At 43.8% G+C, this 24,914-nt stretch overlaps 1 protein-coding gene across 1 annotated transcript in view; it reads left to right on the top strand.

The window, feature by feature from the left end:
* Nucleotides 1–24,914, top strand: part of LOC126249347 (Golgi-associated plant pathogenesis-related protein 1-like) — a 124,473-nt gene that overhangs the window by 91,040 nt on the left and 8,519 nt on the right. The window contains exons 3-4 of the mRNA XM_049951001.1: nucleotides 1,022–1,151; nucleotides 12,988–13,077. Coding sequence (XP_049806958.1) covers nucleotides 1,022–1,151; nucleotides 12,988–13,077 — 220 coding nt within the window. The remainder of the gene's footprint in view (nucleotides 1–1,021; nucleotides 1,152–12,987; nucleotides 13,078–24,914) is intronic.

Consider the following 24,914-nt stretch of genomic DNA (forward strand, 5'->3'; position numbering starts at 1 on the left):
GTGGAGTGTGCGCTGTTATGAAACTTCCTGGCAGATTAAAACTGTGTGCACTTGCTCGCACTTGCCCGCGAAAGGCAAAGGTCCCGAGTTCGAGTCTCGGCCCGGCACACAGTTTTAATCTGCCAGGAAGTTTCGTAACAGCGCACACTCCGCTGCAGAGTGAAAATCTCATTCCAGCTTTATAAGTTTCTGTGAGTAATGGCCTTTTGTAAGGCATCTCACTCCAAATGTCCATTGTATGCTGTTCTCTGCACAATGTTCGCCCATAAATTGGTTGAGATGGAACTGCATTCACTGACAGCAGAAATTCCTGTCGGGTTTGAATCCGACTTTCTTGGCAAGGTGTGATTCTCGTCTCCAGTCCCTGTCCGTTAGGATGTTTCTCCGCCTAATCTTCTTACGCGGTATAACATTGCTGTGAGTGATACACCGTCCCTCATACACACATCAGATGATCGGGCAACTTGTGGCTTTGTCATGGGCACGTCCAAATACTATTAACTCCTTTCTGTCATTCTGTCACGTCTCCGCGTTGATCCATTATACTGCGCTGATTCCATAGAACCGAGTGGCAAACACAAACCGCTTCATTCCTATGAATTACATCAGCGGTGGAGGGTCACATAACGACCTGATATCAGTTCTACGCCATGTCCAGCGCTACAAACCGTGGTTTTTCAGGGGCATAACTGATATTTTGTCCGGTGAGCTTAGATATACAGGTGGACAATGTTCTCTAAGCAAAACAACCATTCTAAGTGCAGCTAGAAACCGCAGAGACATTATGTCTTTCCTATCTTCCAGGACCGATTTCTTATACGGAAATGTTGACGTGAGCCCAATGGTCCTTTAATTCAACCATAGATTTGACGTGCGTATTACGCTATACTATGACAGCAACCTATGGAAGTCAATTAAATATTGTTGAAAGACTGAGAGCGGTTATTCGAGATTGTATCTAAATTATAAACTTTATTTGTAACTTGTGTTGCAAGCGATAACGGTGTTTTTCTTTCCACAGCTTTGCAGTTACGCCCAGGCCTGGGCAAACCACTTGGCACACGTGAACACATTCTACTACCGGACAGACCGCGACATCGGCCAAAACCTGTTTTGCCGGCCTACTACGACCCTTCAGGCAGATGTCACAGGTGCGTAATGTACGTTAACGCTAAGTTATCAACTGTCGGTTTCTCTTTCATTGCTTCCCCTTCTTCAAGATGAGGATGCTAACGCTGGTGATCTGTGTGCCAGGTGAAAGTTTCAGCACGGACGCTGCCTCAGTGCATTTGGAGAGATGTAGGTATCTGGTGTCACGGGGTTTCATCCAGCAGTTCTATCATTTCTAACATCAAACCACAAAGTGTATACGACTCAGTGCATACTTTTATCAGGCACACAGTAAAAACTTTATTTTTTTTCCTCTAAAATTAGAAGCATAAGTTCCCCTGTCCTAAAAATTTCTCTGCACGTTTGATGCAAAACTGTTTAGGTCTAGGTAAAAATGATACCGGTAGATGTAACTAGAACATACATGATTTTGAAATTGGCAGTAAAAGGAATTTTTGTCCTTAAGAAGCAGTAAACCCTGAGCATCGTTATCGAGTGAGATGAAGAATATTAACTTGCTACAATAATAACTTGTTAATCAGAATCAAATTATGATCCTCTGTAGGGATAATAAACCTAATAAGAAACAGAAGTAACTGTTTGTTTCTTCAGCGGGCTACCGAAAAATGTTTCTACAGTTGTATTTCAATGTGGCTAGCAGTACTCTTCGTATTTGATGAGTTTTGTTCTATGACATTAATTAGGGCATGGCCCAAGGCATATTTCTCTGTCTAATGCTTCGTCTTCCAATACTCGAGATATCATCAGATGCTATAATAACTCAGAAACCAGTTACAAACTCAAACAGGTTCAGCAAGCCAGACTATTAATACTTATCCACGCAAGGGCTGGTTCGTGACGTCGTCAGACTACTGCTTAAGATGGCGGAGTTGTAGCGACGTGTGTTTTGGAGCCCGCGACGTGTTAGTGTTTCAGGTGACCAATAAAGACAATAAGACACCTACATAATATAACACATTAATAAGTTTATTTACAATATGTACACTTAATATTGCCCGCATCTCGTGGTCGTGCGGTAGCGTTCTCGCTTCCCACGCCCGGGTTCCCGGGTTCGATTCCCGGCGGGGTCAGGGATTTTCTCTGCCTCGTGATGGCTGGGTGTTGTGTGCTGTCCTTAGGTTAGTTAGGTTTAAGTAGTTCTAAGTTATAGGGGACTTATGACTACAGCAGTTGAGTCCCATAGTGCTCAGAGCCATTTGAACCATTTTGAACACTTAATATTTGAGTGTACATAACTTTGAAGTATTGTTGGGGCCTTCTGTGGTGCCGAGTTATATGCAATGAGAGAAATGTTCTTGCCGGCCGGAGTGGCCAAGCGGTTGTAGGCGCTTCAGTCTGGAGCTGCGCGACCGCTGCGGTCGCAGGTTCGAATCCTGCCTCGGGCATGGATGTGTGTGATGTCCTTAGGTTAGTTAGGTTTCAGTAGTTCTAAGTTCTAGGGGACTGATGACCTCAGATGTTAAGTCCCATAGTGCTCAGAACCATTTGAACCATTTTTTAGTAATGTTCTTTATAGAAACAAATAGTTTCGTGTTGATACAGTCAGATAAGTCACTAGTAAGTAATAATGCTTAGTAGCTTTGCAATCTTCCGTACTAAGGCTGATTAGTCTGTAGATTCACAGAGCATTGTGATGAAGCTCTGACAAGGAACCCCTTGAGTGCGAGGTCGCTAAAGGCCAACGTTTATGGCATTCGACACCATGCAACCACAATATTGGCTGCTAGTGACAACAGGGGGCGAGACTGGAGATGTCCAGTGGTGAGTACAGAATGAGGCTACGGAGTGTAGTTGAACAGCTTAGTCGAGAAGTACCTCACAACAGTGCTACAGTCCTAATGTTGTTGAAACAAATCATGGCAATGGCAACCATAAACAAAGCAAACTTTGTGTTATATCTACAGCAACAGATTCGGAAGTTGACATCTCGTCACAATGGAACCCAAGTAATTTCGCAGAGTGAGAGAAAAGTGGCAGTTGAAATATCAGCATTACTGCAGGGTGGGTCAGTGGAATGTGTGGTGTCGTATACGCTCGACTGTGCGAGCAATGTACATAGGAGCACAATGATGACGATACGTGCTTAACAAGCGAGAGTGATACTGAAAGAGGTGTCGAGCCATGTAGTTCTTGATCCTTGTCGGACAGGGAGCTAAAAATCCTGTCTCCAGTGAAACGTAGTAAAGGATAATCGTTGTCTAAGAATCGGGTGCCAAACATAATTATCTGCGTAGAAGATCATCCGCAGCTTGGTAAAAAAACAATTCTGGACAGATTTCTATTAAGTTCGCAGCAATACGACCGTGTAGTGCCATATTCCAGGATGACAAGGCGCACTTCTTACAAAAACCGGTGTTTGCGTGTTTTAAGGATGCTCGATACAGTTTACAGGATGTGCGTGACAGTGACCTACTACGTTATGCACATCAAATTGCGCGCGACATAGATTACAGATTTAAGGGGAGCAGTGGATGGTTGCGTAACTTCAAATAGTACTACAGAACTGGAAGATGTAAGATAGAGAAATTTCAAACATAGCGTCATCGTGACGATGCTCAGCAAACAGCAGAATTCGCCCGAAAAATTATAGATGAGTTAAACAAACGTTTCCCATCGTTCAATAAGGAATTTGTTTTCAGCTCCAACCTATTGAGATTTGAAGTGCAAATGCGTATGAAAGGAACCCTGGAAATTAGATGCACCAAGAGAGTTGTATCAAGGTCAACTAACATCAGTGACTTACGCATTCGTATACAATTATGCCGACTGTTAATCTGGATGGTAAATTGGCGGAAAGTTATTTATTGTGCTGCGAGAAGCTGGAGGATATGCCCCCTACGATTCTTTCTCGTACGTGACGTCACAGCAAGCAAAAGTGGGAAAATGGGCGTAAGAGACCTACAACTGTCGTATGAGCACTGCTTTTGGCCAATAGCTGGTCAAAATAATTTGCTTTTGCTTGATTCCTGATCTCCGTATAAAAATAATACTCCTTTGGAGCAATCTATCGCTCCTGAAAAGTGTGTGACATTGAAAATAACTACCTGGCAGCACTGGACAAATTCAACCTTTGGATGTTTGTTTTTTTTCCACTGCCTATAAAACATTATCGCACTATCTCCAGCTACGCCTTAAAGGATAGCCATTTTCACGATAAGCTCCACGACTGACTGTTTCGCATTCGGTTGCATGCCATTGCATTCCATCAGTTCTCATCACCCAGTTTCACCAATATTATTCTAAACTGAAGATCCAAAGAAACTGGTACACCTGCCTAATATCGTGTGGGGTCCGCGCGAGCACGCAGAAATGCCGCAATACGACGTGGCACGGACACGACTAATGTCTGATGGAGTTCTAAAGGGAACTGACACCACGAATCCTGTTGGGCTTTCCATAAAACCGTAAGGATACGAAGGGGTGGATATCTCTTCTGAACAGAACGTTTCGAGGCATTCCAGATATGATCAATAATGTTCGTGTCTGGGTAGTTTGGTAGCCAGCGGAAGTGTTTAAACTCGGAAGAGTGTCCCTTGAGCCACTCTGTAGCAATTCTGGATGTGTGGCTTGTTGCACTGTCCTGCAGGAATTGTCCAAGTCCGTCGGAATGCACAATGGACATGAATGGATGCAGGTGATCAGACAGGATGCTTACGTTCGTGTCACCTGTCAGAGTCGTATCCAGACGTGTCAGGGGTACCGCATCACTCCAACTACACACGCCCCACACTATTACAGAGCCTCTATCAGCTTGAACAGTCCCATGCTTACATGCAGGATCCATGGGTTCATGAGGTTGTCTCCAAACCCGTGCACGGCCCTCCGCTTGATTCTATTTGAAACTAGCCTCGTCAGACCAGGCAACATGTTTCCAGACATCAACAGTTCAATGTCGGTACTGACGGGCATACGTGACGCATAAAGCTTTGTGTTGTGCAGTCATCAAGGGTACACAAGTGGGCCTTCGGCTCCGAAAACCCCTATCGATGATGTTCCGTTGAATGGTTCGCACGCTGACACTTGTTGATGGTCCAGCAGTGAAATCTTAGCAATTTGCGGAAGGGTTGCACTTCTGTCACGTTGAACGATTCTCTTCAGACGTCATTGGTCCAGTTCTTGCAGGATCTTTTTCCTGCTGCAGCAATGTCTGATGATTTACCAGATTCCTGATATTCGCGGTAGACTCGTGAAATGGTCGTACGGGAAAATCCCCACTTCATCGCTACGTCAGAGATGCTGAGTCCCATCGCTCGTGCACCGACTATAACACCACACTAAGACTCTTTTAAATCTAGATAACCCGCCATTGCAGCAGCAGTATCGGATCTAACAACTGCGCCAGACATTTGTTGTCTTATATAGGCGTTGCCGACAACAGCGCCGTATTCCTCCTGTTTACATATCCCTGTGTTTGAATACGCGTGCCTGGGCTCGACGAAGATGCCGTCGATACCGCAGCTTGTAGAGGATATGTATAGACATTAGACGTGCTAAGCTTGTTTGAGATTATAACTGATTTTTTTATTTTTTATTTATTTATTTATTGTTCCGTGGGACCAAATTAAGGAGAAATCTCCATGGTCATGGAACGAGTCAATACATGAAATTATAACACGATATTAGAAACAGATAAAATGAAATATAGAAAAAAAAAACATATTCAGGTGACAAGTCATAAGTTTAAATGAAGATAATCAACAATGTAACACTGGAATTTGCTTAATTTTTTAGCTCTTCCAGGAGCTCCTCGACAGAATAGAAGGAGTGAGCCATGAGGAAACTCTTCAGTTTAGACTTAAAAGAGTTTGGGCTACTGCTAAGATTTTTGAGTTCTTGTGGTAGCTTATTGAAAATGGATGCAGCAGAATACTGCACTCCTTTCTGCACAAGAGTCAAGGAACTGCATTCTACATGCAGATTTGACTTCTGCCTAGTATTAACTGAGTGAAAGCTGCTAACTCTTGGGAATAGGCTAATATTGCTAACAACAAACGACATTAAAGAAAATATATACTGTGAGGGCAATGTCAGAATTCCCAGATTTTTGAATAGGAGTCGACAAGAGGTTCTCGAACTTACACCACATATAGCTCGAACAGCCCGTTTTTGAGCCAAAAATACCCTTTTTGAATCAGAAGAATTACCCCAAAAAATAGTACCATACGACATAAGCGTATGAAAATATGCGAAGTAGACTACTTTTCGTGTTGAAGAGTCACTTATTTCAGATACTGTTCTAATGGTAAATAAAGCAGCATTTAGTTTCTGAACAAGATCCTGAACATGGGCTTTCCACAACAGCTTACTATCTATCCGTACGCCTAGGAACTTGAACTGTTCCGTCTCGCTTATAACATGCCCATTCTGTCTGATTAAAATGTCAGTTCTTGTTGAATTGTGAGTTAGAAACTGTAAAAACTGAATCTTACTGTGATTTAGCATCAAATTATTTTCCACAAGCCACGAACTTATTTCATGAACTAAATTATTTGTTACTGTTTCAATATTACACACAAGATCCTTCACTATCAAGCTGGTGTCATCAGCAAACAGAAATATTTTTGAATCACCTGTAATACTAGAAGGCATATCATTTATATAAATAAGAAACAGCAGTGGCCCCAGCACCGACCCTTGGGGAACGCCCCACTTAACAGTGCCCCATTGGGACTGAACATCACTACCACTCTCAATATTGCGGATAATTACCCTCTGCTTTCTGTTCTTAAAGTAAGAGGCGAACCAATTGTAAGCTACTCCCCTTACTCCATAATGGTCCAACTTCTGCAGTAATATTTTGTGGTCAACACAGTCAAAAGCCTTCGTTAAATCAAAGAAAACACCTAGCGTTCGCAACCTTTTATTTAATCCGTCGAAAACCTCACAGAGAAAAGAGAATATAGCATTTTCAGTTGTTAAACCATTTCTAAAACCAAACTGAACATTTGACAGCAAATTATGTGAATTTAAATGCTCCAGTAACCTTGTATATACAACCTTCTCGATAACTTTAGCAAACACCGATGGCATAGAAATAGGTCTAAAATTGTCAACATTATCAATGTCTCCCTTTTTATAAAGTGGCTTCACTACCGAGTATTTTAATCGATCAGGAAACCGACCACTCCTAAAGGAAAAGTTACAGATATGGCTAAGTACTGGGCTAACATACATAGAACAATACTTCAGTATTCTGCTAGATACCCCGTCATATCCATGAGAGTTCTTGGTCTTTAGTGATTTAATTATTAACTCAATCTCCCTCTTGTCAGTATCATGGAGGAGCATTTCAGGTAACAGTCTCGGAACACTTTTTTCTAAGAGCGCTATATGATTCCCTGTTGGAATTAGGTTTCTATTTAGTTCACCTGCTATATTCAGAAAGTGATTATTAAATACTGTACATATATGCGACTTATCAGTAACACGGACATTCCCACTACGCACTGATTCTATATCCTCGACCTGTCTCTGCAGACCAGCCACTTCCTTTACGACTGACCATATGGTTTTAATTTTATCCTGAGACTTAGCTATTCTATCTGCATACCACATACTTTTTGCCTTCCTAATAACATTTTTAAGCACCTTACAATACTGTTTGTAATGGGCTGCTGCATTTAGATTTTGACTGTTTCTAACGTTTTGATATAATTGCCACTTTGTTCTACAAGATATTCTTATCCCTCTAGTCAGCCACCCAGGCTGCCTGTTTGTGCTAGTACCCTGTTTTAAACGTTGTAACGGAAAGCAACTTTCAAAGAGCATGAGAAAGGTCTTTAGAAAAGCATTATATTTATCGTTTACTGTCTCAGCGCTATAAACATCTTGCCACTCTTGTTCCTTTATAAGGTTTACAAAGGTCTCTACAGCAACCGGATCAGCTTTCCTGAACAGCTGATGACTATATTTAACACGAGCTGCAGCATAAAAATCTTTTAAAGTTAAAATTTGCGCAGCATGATCTGAAAGGCCATTCACCTTTTTTCTAACAGAATGCCCTTCTAGTAATGAGGAATGAACAAAAATGTTGTCTATGGTTGTTCTACTGTTCCCTTGCACTCTCGTTGGAAAGAATACGGTTTGCATAAGATTATATGAATTAAAGAGGTCTACCAGCATCCTCTTCCTTGCACAATCACTTATACAATTAATATTGAAGTCACCACATATAACTAACTTTTTGTATTTCCTATAAAGTGAACCAAGAACCTCCTCTAGCTTTAGCAAAAATGCTGTGAAATCGGAGTCTGGGGATCTATAAATAACAACAGTTACAAGTTTAACTCCGTTAAATTTAACCACACCTGCACAACATTCAAACACCTTTTCAGTGCAGTACTTTGAAACATCAATTGACTCAAATGCGATGCCGTTTTTCACATACATGGCTACTCCCCCACACCGCAAAGAGCTCCTCGAAAAGCAGCCAGCCAACCTGTATCCTGGTAAAGGAAGCCTCTGAATTATCTCCTTATTTAAGAAGTGTTCAGATATACCAATAATTTCAGAGTCAACATCTATAAGCAGTTCACTAATTTTATCCCTAATACCTTGTATATTTTGATGAAATATACTAATTCCCTCATTACTCGGATACCTAAGCTTTGTCAAAAGTGATTCCCTTGTTAGAGAGACTTCCCTTAAGCTGGAATACCTATCAGCTGACTTCAATCTAAAAAAGGTGCAGCTCTAACACACACTACTGCAGGAATTTTCCCATGAGTGATCCCACCAACCCCACCTATGCTGTCACCTATAAGCTTTGCCAACCTCCCCTTCCCATACCTGTTGAGGTGCAGGCCGTGTCTAGTGAAACCCGTCCTGCTGATAGACTCCACCGACACCACTGAAATGTGACCCATGCTTTCTGTCATCAGCGCACCCCCAAGTCTCATGTTATTACGCCTGACGGCTGTATTAAGATGAGGCCGATCGTGACGCTGAAACAGTTCCACGAAATGCACATTCGTGTTGCCAGTCTGAGTGGCTATCTTTTCCAGGTCACCATCTATGTTATACTCCCCATCCCTACCAATACTATTACCAGCCCCACCCACAATCACTACCTGATCCTCTTTAGTAAAATCCCTACATAACCCCCCTATGTTAACAGTCACCTGAGCCAACCCTGCATTAGGCTTCGCAATGCTGGTGACCTGGTACTCACTTCCCAGCACTTCCTGCAACTGCTGGCCTACACCTCTGCCATGTGAACTACCTAACAGCAGAACCTTCTTCTTCCTCTTCGACTTTGCAACTGTTCTAGGCACAGTAACTACTGAGGTCTGCTGCATACTTCCTACATCTACAGCTACTAGAGATTCCTCTCCACTAGACTCTGACAGTTGGTCATATCTATTGTAAACACCAATAGTAAAACTATCTGAAAATCTTCTTCTCCTAGCAGATCTCTTGCCAACAGCCAGCTCCCATTCCCCAACCCCCTTCTCCCTCCTCATCCTATCTAGCTCCTCCTGTGCGTTTTTCAACTGCACCTGAAGGGCACAGATCTTACGCTCCTGCTCCTCTATCAGTTTACTCTTGCTACATAACCTGCAGTTCCAGGAGAGGATCTCACCAGAATGCCCACTGGCTTCCCCACTGCATTCCCCCCAGTGAAAATACTTCGAACAAGTGTCACACCGCAATCCACTACTCACGAACCTACGGCAAAGCCCACACTTCTCACTCATGGTAAAATTTTACTTTTTCTAAGTTCCGCTACTACAATAAGAAGATGCTAAAAACCTGACTACAATAATCACAAACTTACTCTACAAGGGAAGTAACTACTATTATTAACAGTATTAATAAACAACAAATGTGAATATAACAAAAGACTAATACAGAAAGAGAATCAAACGTCTAATCACACAGTAACGAGCTGTAAACAGTTCCCAAAAGGTTCTTCTGAAATTATTTCACCAGAAAACACCACGAACACCGGTTGAAGACTACTAAAGTTCCTAAATAAATCACTATGCACAACCAATTAATTAGTACTTAGCTTTCGATGCGCCGCTACAGCTGCAACTGGTCAGCGCGGAATGTAAACACAGGCAAGAGGTTAAGTTGCTCGATACGAAACACTCACAAATATCACGTCACAACAGAAGAAAGGCAGAGCTGAATGAAGAAACCACTAATACGTCACTTATATAGTAAATATTATCACAAAAACCGTTAAAATATGTATCTGGAACCTAAAAAATATGAAAACTTAGAGAGCGATCTCACACGCAGTCACTCGCTTCTGAGTTGCTAGAGCCTCTGATGGTGTCTCCAGCTAGAAGACAGCCAATGGGCAGAGAAATATGCCTCGGACCACTGCCTCATGCACATAAAAAACAAACGAAGGCCTCAAAATTTACAGATAACTTTGGCTTCATGAGAGAACCTTGAAAGAGATACTCCCAGACTGCAAACATTTAAATCAGGATGAGCAACGTCTTTTGTAATACGGAAGATTTCGCTCAGTCTACAGACTTAAACTATAGGTTACGTTGACGAGTCTCAAACAGACCATTGGAGAAGCAGCTATTTTTGCACTGAAAAAAACTTTGCGACATTCGTTTCAAAATAGACGAAATGCAAAAAATCGGAACATAACTAAGAACGGACGATTGGAAAGGTAGGTGGGTGTATTAAGATTTAGATGAAAGATGTAATGGTCTGAGCTACGTTGCTCTTTTTATGTTACAGCAAGTAGCCTTAAGAAGTCAACGCTCAGATAATACATCTGGGATAATTTGCTATTTACACAGCAAACTTCAGCTCAGATAACTATATAACCAAATTAATACCTTCAAGTAAGAAATTCGTGATGTGTGTCTACCTTATATTACTATCCTCAGGGAACAATTGGAATAAAAAATCAATACATATTTTAATTAACTAAGAACTGACACAGAAGGAGCAAAGTATATTTTACGCATTAGACTTATTTTCGGAATATGACGAAGGGTGTAGACCAGAACGAACGAAACAGCTGCTCTGTGCAGATGCTCGCAATACTGATTACCTTGCTCCAGAAAAAGAGTTCAGTTTCTTATTCTGTCATTAAACTTTCGAACGGTGTAGTACGGACTTTCTATCCTGTTCAGTTCTTTTTTCTACGAATATTTAATACTATGAATGCCATTAGTAAACCGTACTTCATATTTGTGTCTTTGGTTCCTCCTAAAACATTTACATACCGCTGTTCATTTTATTATTAAATTAACTCTCGTTGGGTATTTGAAGGCAAATTGCACCATCCTATCTTCTTCTAGTAAGATTTTTCTGTTAAGTTCTCAGCTCACTTCTTCTGTTTAAAGTTTCGTATTTTATTTGTCGACTTGTTTTGTAACATGCTTACTAACACGACATTTCAAATTTTGCCAGACCCTTTGCCTGTGTGTCCCCCTTTTCCCCAGAATGCTGTGTGTTGCGGGTTACTTCTACTTCGCATCCTTTTCTCATCTGCGCTGCTTTCCTTTGACACTTCCCCTCTTTCTAGTTCCCGCCATTTGTGTAATTTTGTTTCCTAAACAGCGAAATGCTTACACGTTTTAATATTTTGCTCTGGGTTTGATATCTATTATGTCGGTACTTTATTTACTTCCACAAGACCTGGCGGACACATCTGTACCGACCGACCGCATTGTCATAAACATCTACATGCGTGCTCTGCAAACCACCGTACGGTGCGTGGCAGAGGGCACGTTGTACCACTATTAGTCATTTCCTTCCTTCTTCTACTCGCAAATAGAGCAAGCAAAAATCGACTGCCTATATTCCTCCATATGAGCACTTACTTCTTGTATCTTGTATTCGTGATCCTTACGCGAAATGTACGTTGGCGGCTGTAGAAACGTTTTGCTGTCAGCTTCACACACCTGTTCTCTATATTTCCTCAACAGCGTTCCTAGAAAAGAACGTCGCCTTCCCTCCATGGATCCCCATTTGAGTTCCCGAAGCATCTTCGTAATGCTCATCATCTGGCAGTGGCGTCATTGGATGCGGTATGGAGTCGCATGGGGTCAACACACTGCTCTCACGACCGTAATCAATTATCCTACCACTCGATCAAATAACTTCTCAGTTCGCATCACGAAGCTAAGTGCACCTCATTCCAGTCCTCTCACAAAGGAAGAACCCGTGGCAGTACCGGGAATCAAACACGGGTCTTCCGTATGGCCGGCCGCGGTGGTCTAGCGGTTCTAGGCGCTCAGTCCGGAACCGTGCGACTGCTACGGTCGCAGGTTCGAATCCTGCCTCGGGCATGGATGTGTGTGATGTTCTTAGGTTAGTTAGGTTTAAGTAGTTCTAAGTTCTAGGGGACTGATGACCACAGATGTTAAGTCCCATAGTGCTCAGAGCCATTTTTTTGAACCGTATGGCAGTCAGCAACGCTGACCACTCAGCTACGGAGGTGGACTTTTATTTACCCCGCTCCACATTATTCTCGTCTTTCTTCTCTTTCCTTTTATGTCCTTAAGTCAAAATCTTTGCTAGGCATCTTGCCGATACCATTCAATAGCTACCTTTTGTCAATCTTATTACAAGCAACAAAGACCATCACATTTATCACTTCCCATTCAATATATTCGATGAAAAATGTAAACGGAATGACCAACGAACTCCATCCGACTTCATTTCTATCTAGTGATTACTTTTCGCTTTTGGTTTTCCACGTTTTCGCATGAATCATATGCTTACGGCCTCTGACTCTCATTCAGAAATATAATTTGAGTGCTGTAAAGAACTAATCCATTTCTGGAGTAAATAAGTTGTTCTTCAGAAAAAGATCTTTCTCTATATCTGTTTTAGATATCAGCTGACATCTATGTTTATGACGATTTGTGTTTGCAGGTCAGGAAGTAGTAACCTACTGGTATAGTGCGGTACGCCAGTACAACTACCTCAAGGAGCCTGACATCCTGCATGCCAACGTCAATGCAGGTAAGCAGCCAGCTTAACACTACAGATTTATTCTTTCGTAGGAGTATATTTCAGTTGTTCTCTACTTTTGCAGAGCCTAGAGCTGGAGTAGAAAGACAGGACTGTAGTATATTACATATTATCGTTATCTTGCATAGTAAGTCCATAAGAACAACCATGTATCCCAAGCAGTAAAGTACTAAAACAAACTTTGGAAGTTTAACGAGAGCGTCTGCTTCACTAGAATAATATTACCGATCGAGGTGATGCAATAGTTAGTCCCTTCGAACAGCTGCCGAACACAGGCCCTGGGGCCTATCCAAACTTAACACTTTTCATTTCTGATCTACTCTGGTCAAAGCAATCAGGAATCGCTCGAAGTACCCTGATAAACACTGCGGAGTACAACTACGCGGTATTGCTACGCGAAGAATAAAAATTCCTTTCGATTCTCTTAGACATGCCGACTGGACATCGAGTCAATAACTGAGGCTTTGCTCAAGATTGAAGCTAAAGGAGTCGATGTCGATGCCCATGTTTACGAATAAAGCATGTGCGCCTCGACAGCGAGATTTACTGAAGCTTGTAGTTGGTGAGCCATTGTTAAGACAAAAGCTGGCCAGTCACAGTGAAAGCTATCAAATTCCTTCGTAAATCACTAAATTGTAATGTACATGCTCTCAAACAACGAAAGATATTCGAAGGCAATTAGAGTATCACGTTCAACAAGCAACCACCCTCGTATGCGTATGTGCAGAGCTTTCGAGGTCTACGAGAAAGCATTGGCTCTAATCGATACTGAGAGGAATAAACTGTTGTGGAACAGCATGCGTCTGTGCGGTATTCTGGGTGTCCGGAAATTACCGTTACAAGCTTCTAGGACTTGTAGAGGAGAGTGTGTGCATAATATTCTGCTTTCCGGAGCGGGAAGGAGCGCCTGGTCCCCGGCACGAATCTGCCCGGCGGACTTGTGTCGAGGTACGGCGAGCCGGCCAGTCTGTGGATTGTTTTTAGGCGGTTTTCCATCTGCCTCGGCGAATGCGGGCTGGTTCCCCTTATTCCGCCTCTGCTACACTATGTCGGCGATTGCTGCGCAAACAAGTTCTCCACGTACACGTACACCACCAGTACTCTACCACGCAAACATAGGGGCTAAACTCGTCTAGTGTGAGACGTTCCCTGGGGCGTCCACCGGGGTCCGAACCGCGCAATAGCCCTGGGTTCGGTGTGAGGCGGCGGATGGGTGATGTGGACTGCGGTAGTCGTCGTGGGGTTGTGGACCACTGCGGCTGCGGCGGGGACGGAACCTCTCCGTCGTTTCTAGGTCCCCGGTTAACATACTACATACTACTACTACTACTACTACTACTGCCGGCCCGGGTGGCCAAGCGGTTCTAGGCGCTACAGTCTGGAACTGTGCGACCACTACGGTCGCAGGTTCGAATCCTGCCTCGGGCATGGATGTGTGTGATGTCCTTAGGTTAGTTAGGTTTAAGTAGTTCTAAGTTCTAGGGGACTTATGACCTCAGAAGTTTAGTCCCATAGTGCTCAGAGCCATTTGAGCCAACTACTACTACTCCTACATAATATTTTGAATAGGGCCCATGCCCGGAAACGTACAATTTCCGTTCTACGACGGTTTCAATTCGGATGTGTAACACGTCCACGTCTGCTGAGGGATATATAGATAGGCCAAGGTTGTCTAACCGCATGGCCGCTACAGTCGCCGGATTTAACTCCTGTGGACTACTTCTTGTGGGATCATTTGTAAAGTTTAATTTAAGAAGCTCCTGTAGAGACAGAGGAAGATCTTCTGATCTAACTGTGCCAGCTGCACTAGAAACTGAAGAGAAACCAGATGGGATGGAGGGTGCGTACCAGAACATGCTCTTTAGGTACAATGTCTGTAACGACGTTGCTGGTCGCCACATCAAGCCGCTGTTATAATGCATCAGTGCTGTTCTTTACGTACAGTATTCTGAGTTCTTTTTTATTTTGGAGTAATGTAAACAAGTATTGCTTAAGTTGGAATAGAAACAAATGAGTGATAAATGAATGGAACTTCCTGGCTCATTAAAACTGTGTACCGGACCGAGACTCGAACTCGGGACTTTTGCCTTTCGCGGGAAAGTTCCTACTAACTGAGCTACCCAACCACGACTCACAACCCCGCCTCATGGCTCTTACTTTTCGAACTTCACAGCAAAATGTTTGGGCAGCACTTCTGGAAGAAAGGATATTGCGGAGACATGGCTTAGGCACAGCTTGAGGGATGTTTTCAGAGGGAAATTTTCAGACTATAGCGGAGTGTGCGCTTAGATGAAACTTCTTGGCAGATTAAAACTGTGTGCCGGACCGAGACTGGAACTCGAAGCCTTTGCCTTTCGCGAGCACGTGGGAGAGCATTTGCCCTCGAAAGGCAAAGACTCCAAGTTCGAGTCTCGGTCTGATGATGTTTGGTTTGTGGGGCGCACAACTGCGCGGTCATCAGCGCCCGTACAAAGTCCCAATTGTTATACAGTCCAAGTTTTTTTTATTCGCTCTAAACCAGTCACTGCCGCGAATGATTACGATGCTGTAATGAGGAGGACAATACAAACACCTAGTTCCCGGGCAGAGATAATCCCCAACCCGGGCTGGAATCGAACCCGCGACCTTGTGATACAGAGACAGCAACGCTAGACGCTAGACCACGAGTTGCGAACGAGTGTCTGTCCGGCACACAGTGTTAATCTGCCAGGAAGTTTCACATCAGCGCACATTCCGCTGAAGAGTGAAAATTTCATTCTGGATAAATGTTTCGTTATGTTTCCTTTCGAATTCTTGACTAATAATTGTACTGCGTCACACCTATTCAATTCCTCAAGTAGAAGCGGATCAGTTAAACGTCTGAATTGAAATCGTCGTAGAACGGAAACGGTACGTTTCCGTACATTGGTTCCTATCCAAAATATTATGTATTCATTCCCCTGTACAGGTCCTAGAAGTTTGTAACTGGAACTTCCGAACACCGTGTACACTGCCCGTCCAAAAAGTTCCAAGACTAATTTTATTCCTGGGGTATAAGTGATGTCGGCACAGTAACTACGGCGACAGCTTGAACTAACAGCTGTAAACAACAGATGTGTATTCGACCAGTCCATGTGAGGGATCAACGCTTTGACGACATAACACATTGAAGTCAACGTGAAGCACGAGTTGGACAACATCCCAAAGAAGGACTTTTCTGACAGTTTCTGTCAATGTTCAAATGGTTCAAATGGCTCTGAGCACTATGGGACTTAACTGCTGTGGTCATCAGTCCCCTAGAACTTAGAACTACTTAAACCTAACTAACATAAGGACAACACACACATCCATGCCCGAGGCAGGATTCGAACCTGCGACCGTAGCGGCTGCGCGGCTCCAGACTGTAGCGCCTAGAACCGCTCGTCCACTCCGGCCGGCTTTGTCAATGTTGTTGTATCACAAATCGCAACGGGGAAAAAATCTTTAAATCGAATGTCCAAGACAATCTCCAGAATTTGTGAAGAAGAGAACCGTGTTGCAAAGTTTCTCCCGCGCACCCTTACTCCCGAACAAAAACAACGATGCGTATACTCCTGCCACGACTTGATTGAAATGGAGAAGGTGGACAATGCTTTTCTGGAAAAAATCGTGTATGGTGACGAGACTTGGTGTTATTAGTATTAACCTACCACAAAACGACAAAGTACAGAAATCCATGTGAGGGGTCAACGCTTTGACGACATAACACATTGAAGCCAACGTGACGCGCGAGCTGGACAATATCCCAAAGAAGGACTTTTCTGACAGTTCCACATGGTTATACGAACGTCTGTGCGTTGCACTCAAGTGTGGGAGGTGAGACTATGTAGAACACCTGAAAAATTAAAACCGCCATCACAACTTTTCTCTATTTTTTTTATCGATCCAGTCTCGAATGTTTTGGACTGACAGGGTACATGGTAAGCCAGTGTGGAGGCACTTAGTGTGTCTGCCACAGTCCTTGAGTACAGAGATCTTGGGTATAGTGGCTCTGAACCACCCAGATAGCCGTGCACATTAAAGAGCTTGAATTCGGGACGGTGAGGCGCACTGGACCCGGTTCCAAACCGATAGGGAGATTAACGAAGAGGGCCAATGTGCCAGCCTGACAAGGTATGGCTTTTAGGTAGTTTCCCACATCCCATTAGGTGAATACCGGGCCGGTGACCACGTCCCGCCTCAGACACATGCTAAGCAAATATTTAAAAAACTTTCTCACACTTGCAAATAGAATTTACTGTAGACGCAGGTAAATGGGGTGCACTGATTCCGTCCTGGAGGGTGAATAGTAAATTAATGACCTTAAATGTTTAGTCGTAATCAGCAACAGCATCAGTGGTTCTGACCCCATTTCCAGCAGATGAAGACGTTACCACAAATCGTAATCAACAACCTGATCCGTAGTACATCGAGCCGTTGTGCCAACTGTATCACCACACTATGGCGTCATGGTCCGTATGACATTATTGGAGGGTCTCTACACGTGACAAATGTCTCGTATCAGTGAGTCACGTTTCAAAATACTTTCATAACGTCTTTTAGCCTATACATTATCACTGCTCCACATGTTGTTCCTTTAAATTATAGACCTGAAATTTATAATGAGAGATGATCATTACATTTTACACACAGCTCATCGAAATAGGTAGTGCTACGGTCGCAGGTTCGAATCCTGCGTCAGGCATGGATGTGTGTGCTGTCCTTAGGTTAGTTAGGTTTAAGTAGTTCTAAGTTCTAGGGGACTGATGACCTCAGAAGTTAAGTCCCATTGTGCTCAGAGCCATTTGAACCATTTTGAAATAGGTAGCAGAACTTAAGTTCACTGCAGCGTGCATTGCCTACGGTCTATATGACACGAAATGCCCACAAAAAATGCGTAGTCATCTTCGCAAATGTCACGTCCACACACGCCAATCCATAATGTGTTTCTTATTAACAGCGGGTTAGAAGGATGTTGGGGATGGGAGTACATGTAATGTGATAAGTTACTTGGTTTTTTATGTCAAGCAATACTACCTATCCGTTTATATCTAGCGTAAAAGAAGGAAGGAAAATTAGAGTTTAGCGCCACGTGGGCGAACTCGAAAATTGCCTTAAACGATTTAGGGAAACCACGAAAAACCTACAGCTGGAGTAGGGTTCAAGTCCGCGTCCGGCCTTCCAGGTTTAGGTTTTTCGTGATTTCCCTAAATAGCTCCAAGAAAATACCATGATGGTTTCATTGAAAGTGCACGGCTGATTTCCTTCCCCATCATTGAAACAATCCGATCTTATGCTCCGTCCCTAATGACCTCGATGTTGACGGGACGTTAAACGCTCACATTCGTTCCTAAAGCTGGATTGCTGGAAATGATTTAAATTGCCGTCCTCCCGAATTCGATTCCAGTACCTTACCACTGCACCACCTCGCTCGATAATCACAAATGACTCAGAAAATAATGCACTGTCTCAAAAGGATATTCCAGTTAACATAAGGAACATTTTAGTTCACTGCAGCTTAAAGTAACAGGTAATACATCATGATAGCATTATATAACGACAAAGCCAGAGCAAATAAAGCAGATTTTCATAATACGGAGCAGTGAAACAGTCTCATCAGTAGACGGTGCACTCGCACTCCTCCTTGTCGGGAACATAAGGTTGAATTCTTACATGCTAACGATCACGTAGTAGCGACTTTAACCTGCAATAAAATTTCAGAAGCATATTGCATATTTTGATGTAACTTCCACAATAATTGTGGACTAATCAGTTATATCCTTCATCAGGTGTTTCAATGGCGGAGAGATCTGGATATCTTCCTGCTCGGAGCAAATATTGTACACCATTTAGGGCCTTGAACTTTTGCCCTTAACCGTGACGAAACAGCAAATCGCTTTCCTATCAAAAACAGCAGATTAATGGCTTAAGGACTGCTCTTTTCTGCCGTGAACGCGAAAGGCAAACGAAAGTACACTACTGGCCATTAAAATTGCTACACCAAGAAGAAATGCAGATGATAAACGGGTATTCATTGGACAAATATATTATACTAGAACTGACATGTGATTACGTTTTCACGCAATTTTGGTGCATAGATCCTGAGAAATTAGTACCCAGAACAACCTCTGGCCGTAATAACGGCCTTGATACGCCTGGGCATTGAGTCAAACAGAGCTTGGATGGCGAGTACAGGTACAGCTGCCCATGCACCTTCAACACGATACCACAGTTCATCAAGAGTAGTGACTGGCGTATTGTGACGAGCCAGTTGCTCGGCCGCCATTGACCAGACGTTCTCAATTGGTGAGAGATCTGGAGAATGTGCTGGCCAGGGCAGCAGTCGAACATTTTCTGTATCCAGAAAGGCCCGTACACGATCTGCAACATGCGGTCGTGCATTATCCTGCTGAAATGTAGGGTTTCGCAGGGATCGAATGAAGGGTAGAGCCACGGGTCGTAACACATCTGAAATGTAACGTCCACTGTTCAAAGTGCCGTCAATGCGAACAAGAGCTGACCGAGATGTGTAAAAAATGGCACCCCATACCATCACGCCGCGTGATACGCCAGTATGGCGATGACGAATACACGCTTCCAATGTGCGTTCACCGCGATGTCGCCAAACACGGATGCGACCATCATGATGCTGTAAACAGAACCTGGATTCATCCGAAAAAAATGACGTTTTGCCATTCGTGCATCCAGGTTTGTCGTTGAGTACACCATCGCAGGCGCTCCTGTCTGTGATGCAGCGTCAAGGGTAACCGCAGCCATGGTCTCCGAGCTGATAGTCCATGCTGCTGCAAACGTCGTCGAACTGTTCGTGCAGATGATTGTTCTCTTGCAAACGGATCTGTTGACTCAGGGATCGAGATGTGGCTGCACGATCCGTTACAGCCAAGCGGATAAGATGCCTGTCATCTCGACTGCTAGTGATACGAGGCCGTTGGGATCCAGCATGGCGTTCCGTATGACCCTCCTGAACCCACTGATTCTATATTCTGCTAACAGTCATTGGATCTCGACCAACGCGAGCAGCAATGTCGCGATACGATAAACCGCAATCGCTACAGGCTACAAGCCGACCTTTATCAAAGAAAACGTGATGCTACGCATTTCTCCTCCTTACACGAGGCATCACAACAACGTTTCACCAGGCAACGCCGGTCAACTGCTGTTTGTGTATGAGAAATCGGTAGGAAACTTTCCTCATGTCGCCACCGGCGCCAACCTTGTGTGAATGCTCTGAAAAGCTAATCATTTGTATATCACAGCATCTTCTTCCTGTAGGTTAATTTTCGCGTCTGTAGCACGTCCTCTTCGTGGTGTAGCAATTTTAATGGCCAGTAGAGTAGTAATTCATAGTCCCCTCCAGAAGATGTTGCCATGTCTCTGGCCTTTATGTCATAGGCAGTTTTACTCTGAAGATGATTCACATCGTGTAAAATAGCTACACGAACACGATCATTAACTGAATACTGGCATTCAGTCTTCACTGAATACGACCACCACCATTCCACTCACCAGTCAATCCTTTCACGCTACCAGAGGTGATAAGCACGGGGATGGTGTGGTGTACGAGGTGGCCTGGCTGGAGGAACATGCAACTGGAGTCTAGCTGCGAGCAACTGGACTTGCACCTGGGAGGACGGCGGCGGTTCGAATCCATGTCAGACCATCCTAATTTAGATAGTTTCTAAAAGTAGCGCCATTTATCTTTTGTGTATAAAGAAACACTACGCAGAGGGTTTCTGATTCAGAAATCTTATTTTAACATTGGTTGCTTGTGCTAAGATCTCGTTTCGGAATTCGATAAAGGCAGGAACCTGACTGCGTGCTATCGTTCCACGGTATTGCTGCTCACGTTGGTCGAGATCCTATGCCCGTCATATGAATATTGAATCGATCGGTTCAGTAAGGCCATACTTAACACCACCAAGATCTGAACCACCCACACTGGACTCGCATTCGGGAGGACGACGGTTCAATCCCGCGTCCGGCCATCCTGATTTAGGTTTTCCGTGATTTCCCTAAATCACTCCAGGCAATTGCCGGGATGGTTCCTCTGAAAGGGCACGGCCGACTTCCTTCCCCATCCTTCCCTAATCCGATGAGACCGATGACCACGCTGTCTGGTCTCCTTCCCCAAAAACCAACCAACCAACCAACCACCCCACGCGATTATCGCCTGAGAGGACAAATGGCTCTGAGCACTATGGGACTCAACTGCTGAGGTCATTAGTCCCCTAGAACTTAGAACTAGTTAAACCTAACTAACCTAAGGACATCACAAACATCCATGCCCGAGGCAGGATTCGAACCTGCGACCGTAGCGGTCTTGCGGTTCCAGACTGCAGCGCCTTTAACCGCACGGCCACTTCGGCCGGCGCCTGAGAGGACAGACATATTGTTCGCTGTCCAGTGCAGGTTCGAACGTCCACTACACTTACCTAGAGTCATGAAATGGGCTTGTTGGTAGTATGACACATATCCACATAGTGCGACGACGTTTTGAGCATCACGGACTCGCAGCAAAGCGACCACTGTGGCGGATTCTCTTGGCGTGGCAGCATACAAAGGTGCGCCGGCAGCAGTGCGTCCAGCGATAACACTGGAGCCAGGTCGTCTTCTCAAACAAGCCCCAGTTCTGCGGACAGAATCACGATGGACGTATCTGTATGTGGAGGCCCCGAGGAGAACGAACGTTGCCAGACTTCATTCGTCTTCGTCATACGGGCCAAGCACCTAGCATGACGGTATGGAATGCCGTTGGGTACGCAACACTATCACATCTGGTTCGCATAACCGGCTATTTGGACAGCAACCGTTACATATCTAGCGTGTAAAGGATGGTATGCCCCACTTCGAGGTCTCCTTGATGTTATCTTTGAACAAGATTATGCAAGACCACATGTTGCCCGTCCCAGCATACCAATATACAGAGGATGTTCGGCTGTTGCCATGGCCAGCCGATTGTCCAGATATCGCACTCACTGAAAACATCTGGCCATCTGTAGACGAAAGACTAGCATGCTACACCAATCGCCAGCCACTACGATTGGTGAACTTTGGCAAGAAGTTGAAGCAGCATGGAATAAAGTACTCTCATTTCTCATCCTAGCCAAGTTCTATCCACTGTTGCTGCCAAAGGTGGAGCTCTATGTACTAAATTTCACACCATGTATAACCCAAAATGAGCTAAAATTTTTATCTTATATACTTTATCCATACTGCGTACCCTAAAGAAGCAAAATTTCGTTACAGTAAACCCTAACTAGTTCGGGCTTCAGTGTTCCGGAAATCAGCGATAATTATGATTGGTTTTTTAAAGCGAAGTGTAATGTCGTCTTACTGACTATATAAAGATGAAGAAGATTCTAGAAACCAGTTGATGACTGAGGATGTAAAAAAGAACATGCACCAGAAGTTTCCAGAGAAGAAAATGACGTCAGTGATATAAGAGAATGTAGTGTAACAGAGCAAAGTTAAAACTACTAAAGGTAAGGGAAAATTTCGACAGGTTAATCAACTTTATTGACATCAATCCGGATTGCCAAAAGTATTACATTCCGTTAAAAGATATGCGACAATATGTAATGAAAGAACAGTGTACAAAAGAGTCTCAACTAAAAGTAAGTTTCTTCTTTGAGCCATTATAAACAGATATGGGAGTTGAATATATTGTTATGGAACCAACATCAAGTAGTTTTGCTCATTTGACTGCTGTGAACCATATTACTGTAGACCGAGAAGACAGCAGTAAATAAATCGTGAAGTACATACCATTCCACAGTAAACGTTGCACATAAATTTCCAGTAGAATGCAGACATTCATTTTTGACTACATACAGCACTATATAGTGCAGTAGTGTATACAGGATATTTTACTATTATAGGTATCAACGAAACGGATGAGAAGAGGACGACGATACAAGCAGATAATCCTAACAAACATAGGTCGGGGAACAAATGGTTTTCCAGATGCGGCAAACATACAAGTGCAGTCGTGTCAGTGTTACATCACTGCAGATGTCTGAGGCTAGGTTTATTTCGAAACACCGCAAGTGAGAAGTAAATTACAAAGCGATAAACTGCTCTTGTTTCATTTTATAGTCATTACTGATACCTAAGTACTGCTAAACTGCGTTTCAACAAATGTCTCAATCATGGGTCGCCAGTATTATGCCTTCCCACGTCGGATTCTTTTGCGTGGCGGCATTTAAAAGCTTTGGTGTTTTCCAGCATTGTTGATAGTGTTGACGAACTCCGGGGACGCTTTATCGATGACTGTCAATGCATTCGAATCACGGCTGGGGTTTTTAAACGTGTACGGGCTTCGATGAGGTGAGGAGACGTGCTGATGCCTACCTTCACAGGAATCGTGGGCGTGTGGTACACTTTTTGTATTGTGTTTGTCCTAGCTGCGGTTTGGATACTCTGGATCTCTGTTATAAGGTGTTCATGCACTCAGTCGTGATAAGTCTTATTGGGGAATACCATTTTTTTGCGGACCTATGTTTATTAGGATTTTATGTACCGGGTGGTTATAGTTAAACTTTCCCTATTTAACACGTTATAACACGGAAACTAATTACAGTACGAGTACCAAACTTGATAGCGTTAATATCAAGGACATGGGGAAGATAAATAATGCAGAATCAGTTCAAATGAAAGACTTTCAACGTGATGCTACGGTGCATCATACCATTACATATACCATTACTGCTACAAAAGCGGCTCAATAGGAGGCTCATCAGTCTCCTTAAGAGTCTGAAAGTGCAGGATTGCATTCTGCACAGCAGAACGAAGCATTTCTGTAGGTATGCTGGCTACCTCTCTTAATATGCCATGCTTAAGATCAGCGCATGTGCGAATGTTCCCCTGGTAAACCCCGTCCTTCAGGTGCCCCACAACCAGAAATCACAGGGAGTGAGATCAGGTGATCGCACCGGCCAAGCATTTGGAATCGACCGGTTAATAATTCGATCGTTTGCAAATGTATTTCGGAGAAGCAAGTGAAATTCGCGATCGATGTGCGGTGGGGCCTCATCTTGCATGAAAACTGTTGATTTCAATGCGTCTCTTTCATGTAGGGCTGGTATGACATGCCGGAGAAGAATATCGCAGTAACGCTGGCCTGCTACACTGCACGTCTTTGGTCCTTGAGCACCAACCTGTTCAAAAAAGAATGGGCCAATAATGAACGTAGCCGTTAAGCCACACCATACGGTGACACGTTCACCATACAGAGGAACTTCATGCACAGTGACTGGAGCAAAGATCCCTACAGTCGGCAATTCTGTGTGTTCACCTCACTCGTTGGAGAAAAATGAGCTTCGTCTGTCCATAGGATGGTCCCTCGTCAACTTCAGTCCTTGCGAGAAAGTGGAGAGCGAAGTCAATACGTCGTTGTGCGTCCAGCAGTACAAGCTGCTGTACGATATGCATCTTGTACGGATACCATTTGAGAATGTTTCGAAGCACCTTCCGTACAGTAGACCACAGGATGTTCAACTGTCATGACACAACACCTGCACTGCCTGACGATCGGGAATTGCGTGCAGCGTTTTCTGCCATTGCAACAGCGGTTTCATCAACCACCTGTGGCGCAACCGATCGTCTGCCTCTTCCGGGAGCGACGCCCAGTTTTCCAGTTGATTAGAACTACATCATGCTCCTCACAGCAGGTGGAGAAAGAGGACCCTTTCATAATCCTTTCAGCTGGTGATATTCTCGAAGTGCAGCTGCAGTATTACTGTTGGTTTGATAATAGGGCTTCACCAATAATGTCCAGCTCCTTTTGTCCAAGCTCATGTTGACACGTCAAC

Source organism: Schistocerca nitens, chromosome 3 (genome assembly GCF_023898315.1).
Source record: "Schistocerca nitens isolate TAMUIC-IGC-003100 chromosome 3, iqSchNite1.1, whole genome shotgun sequence".
Lineage (NCBI taxonomy): Eukaryota > Metazoa > Arthropoda > Insecta > Orthoptera > Acrididae > Schistocerca > Schistocerca nitens.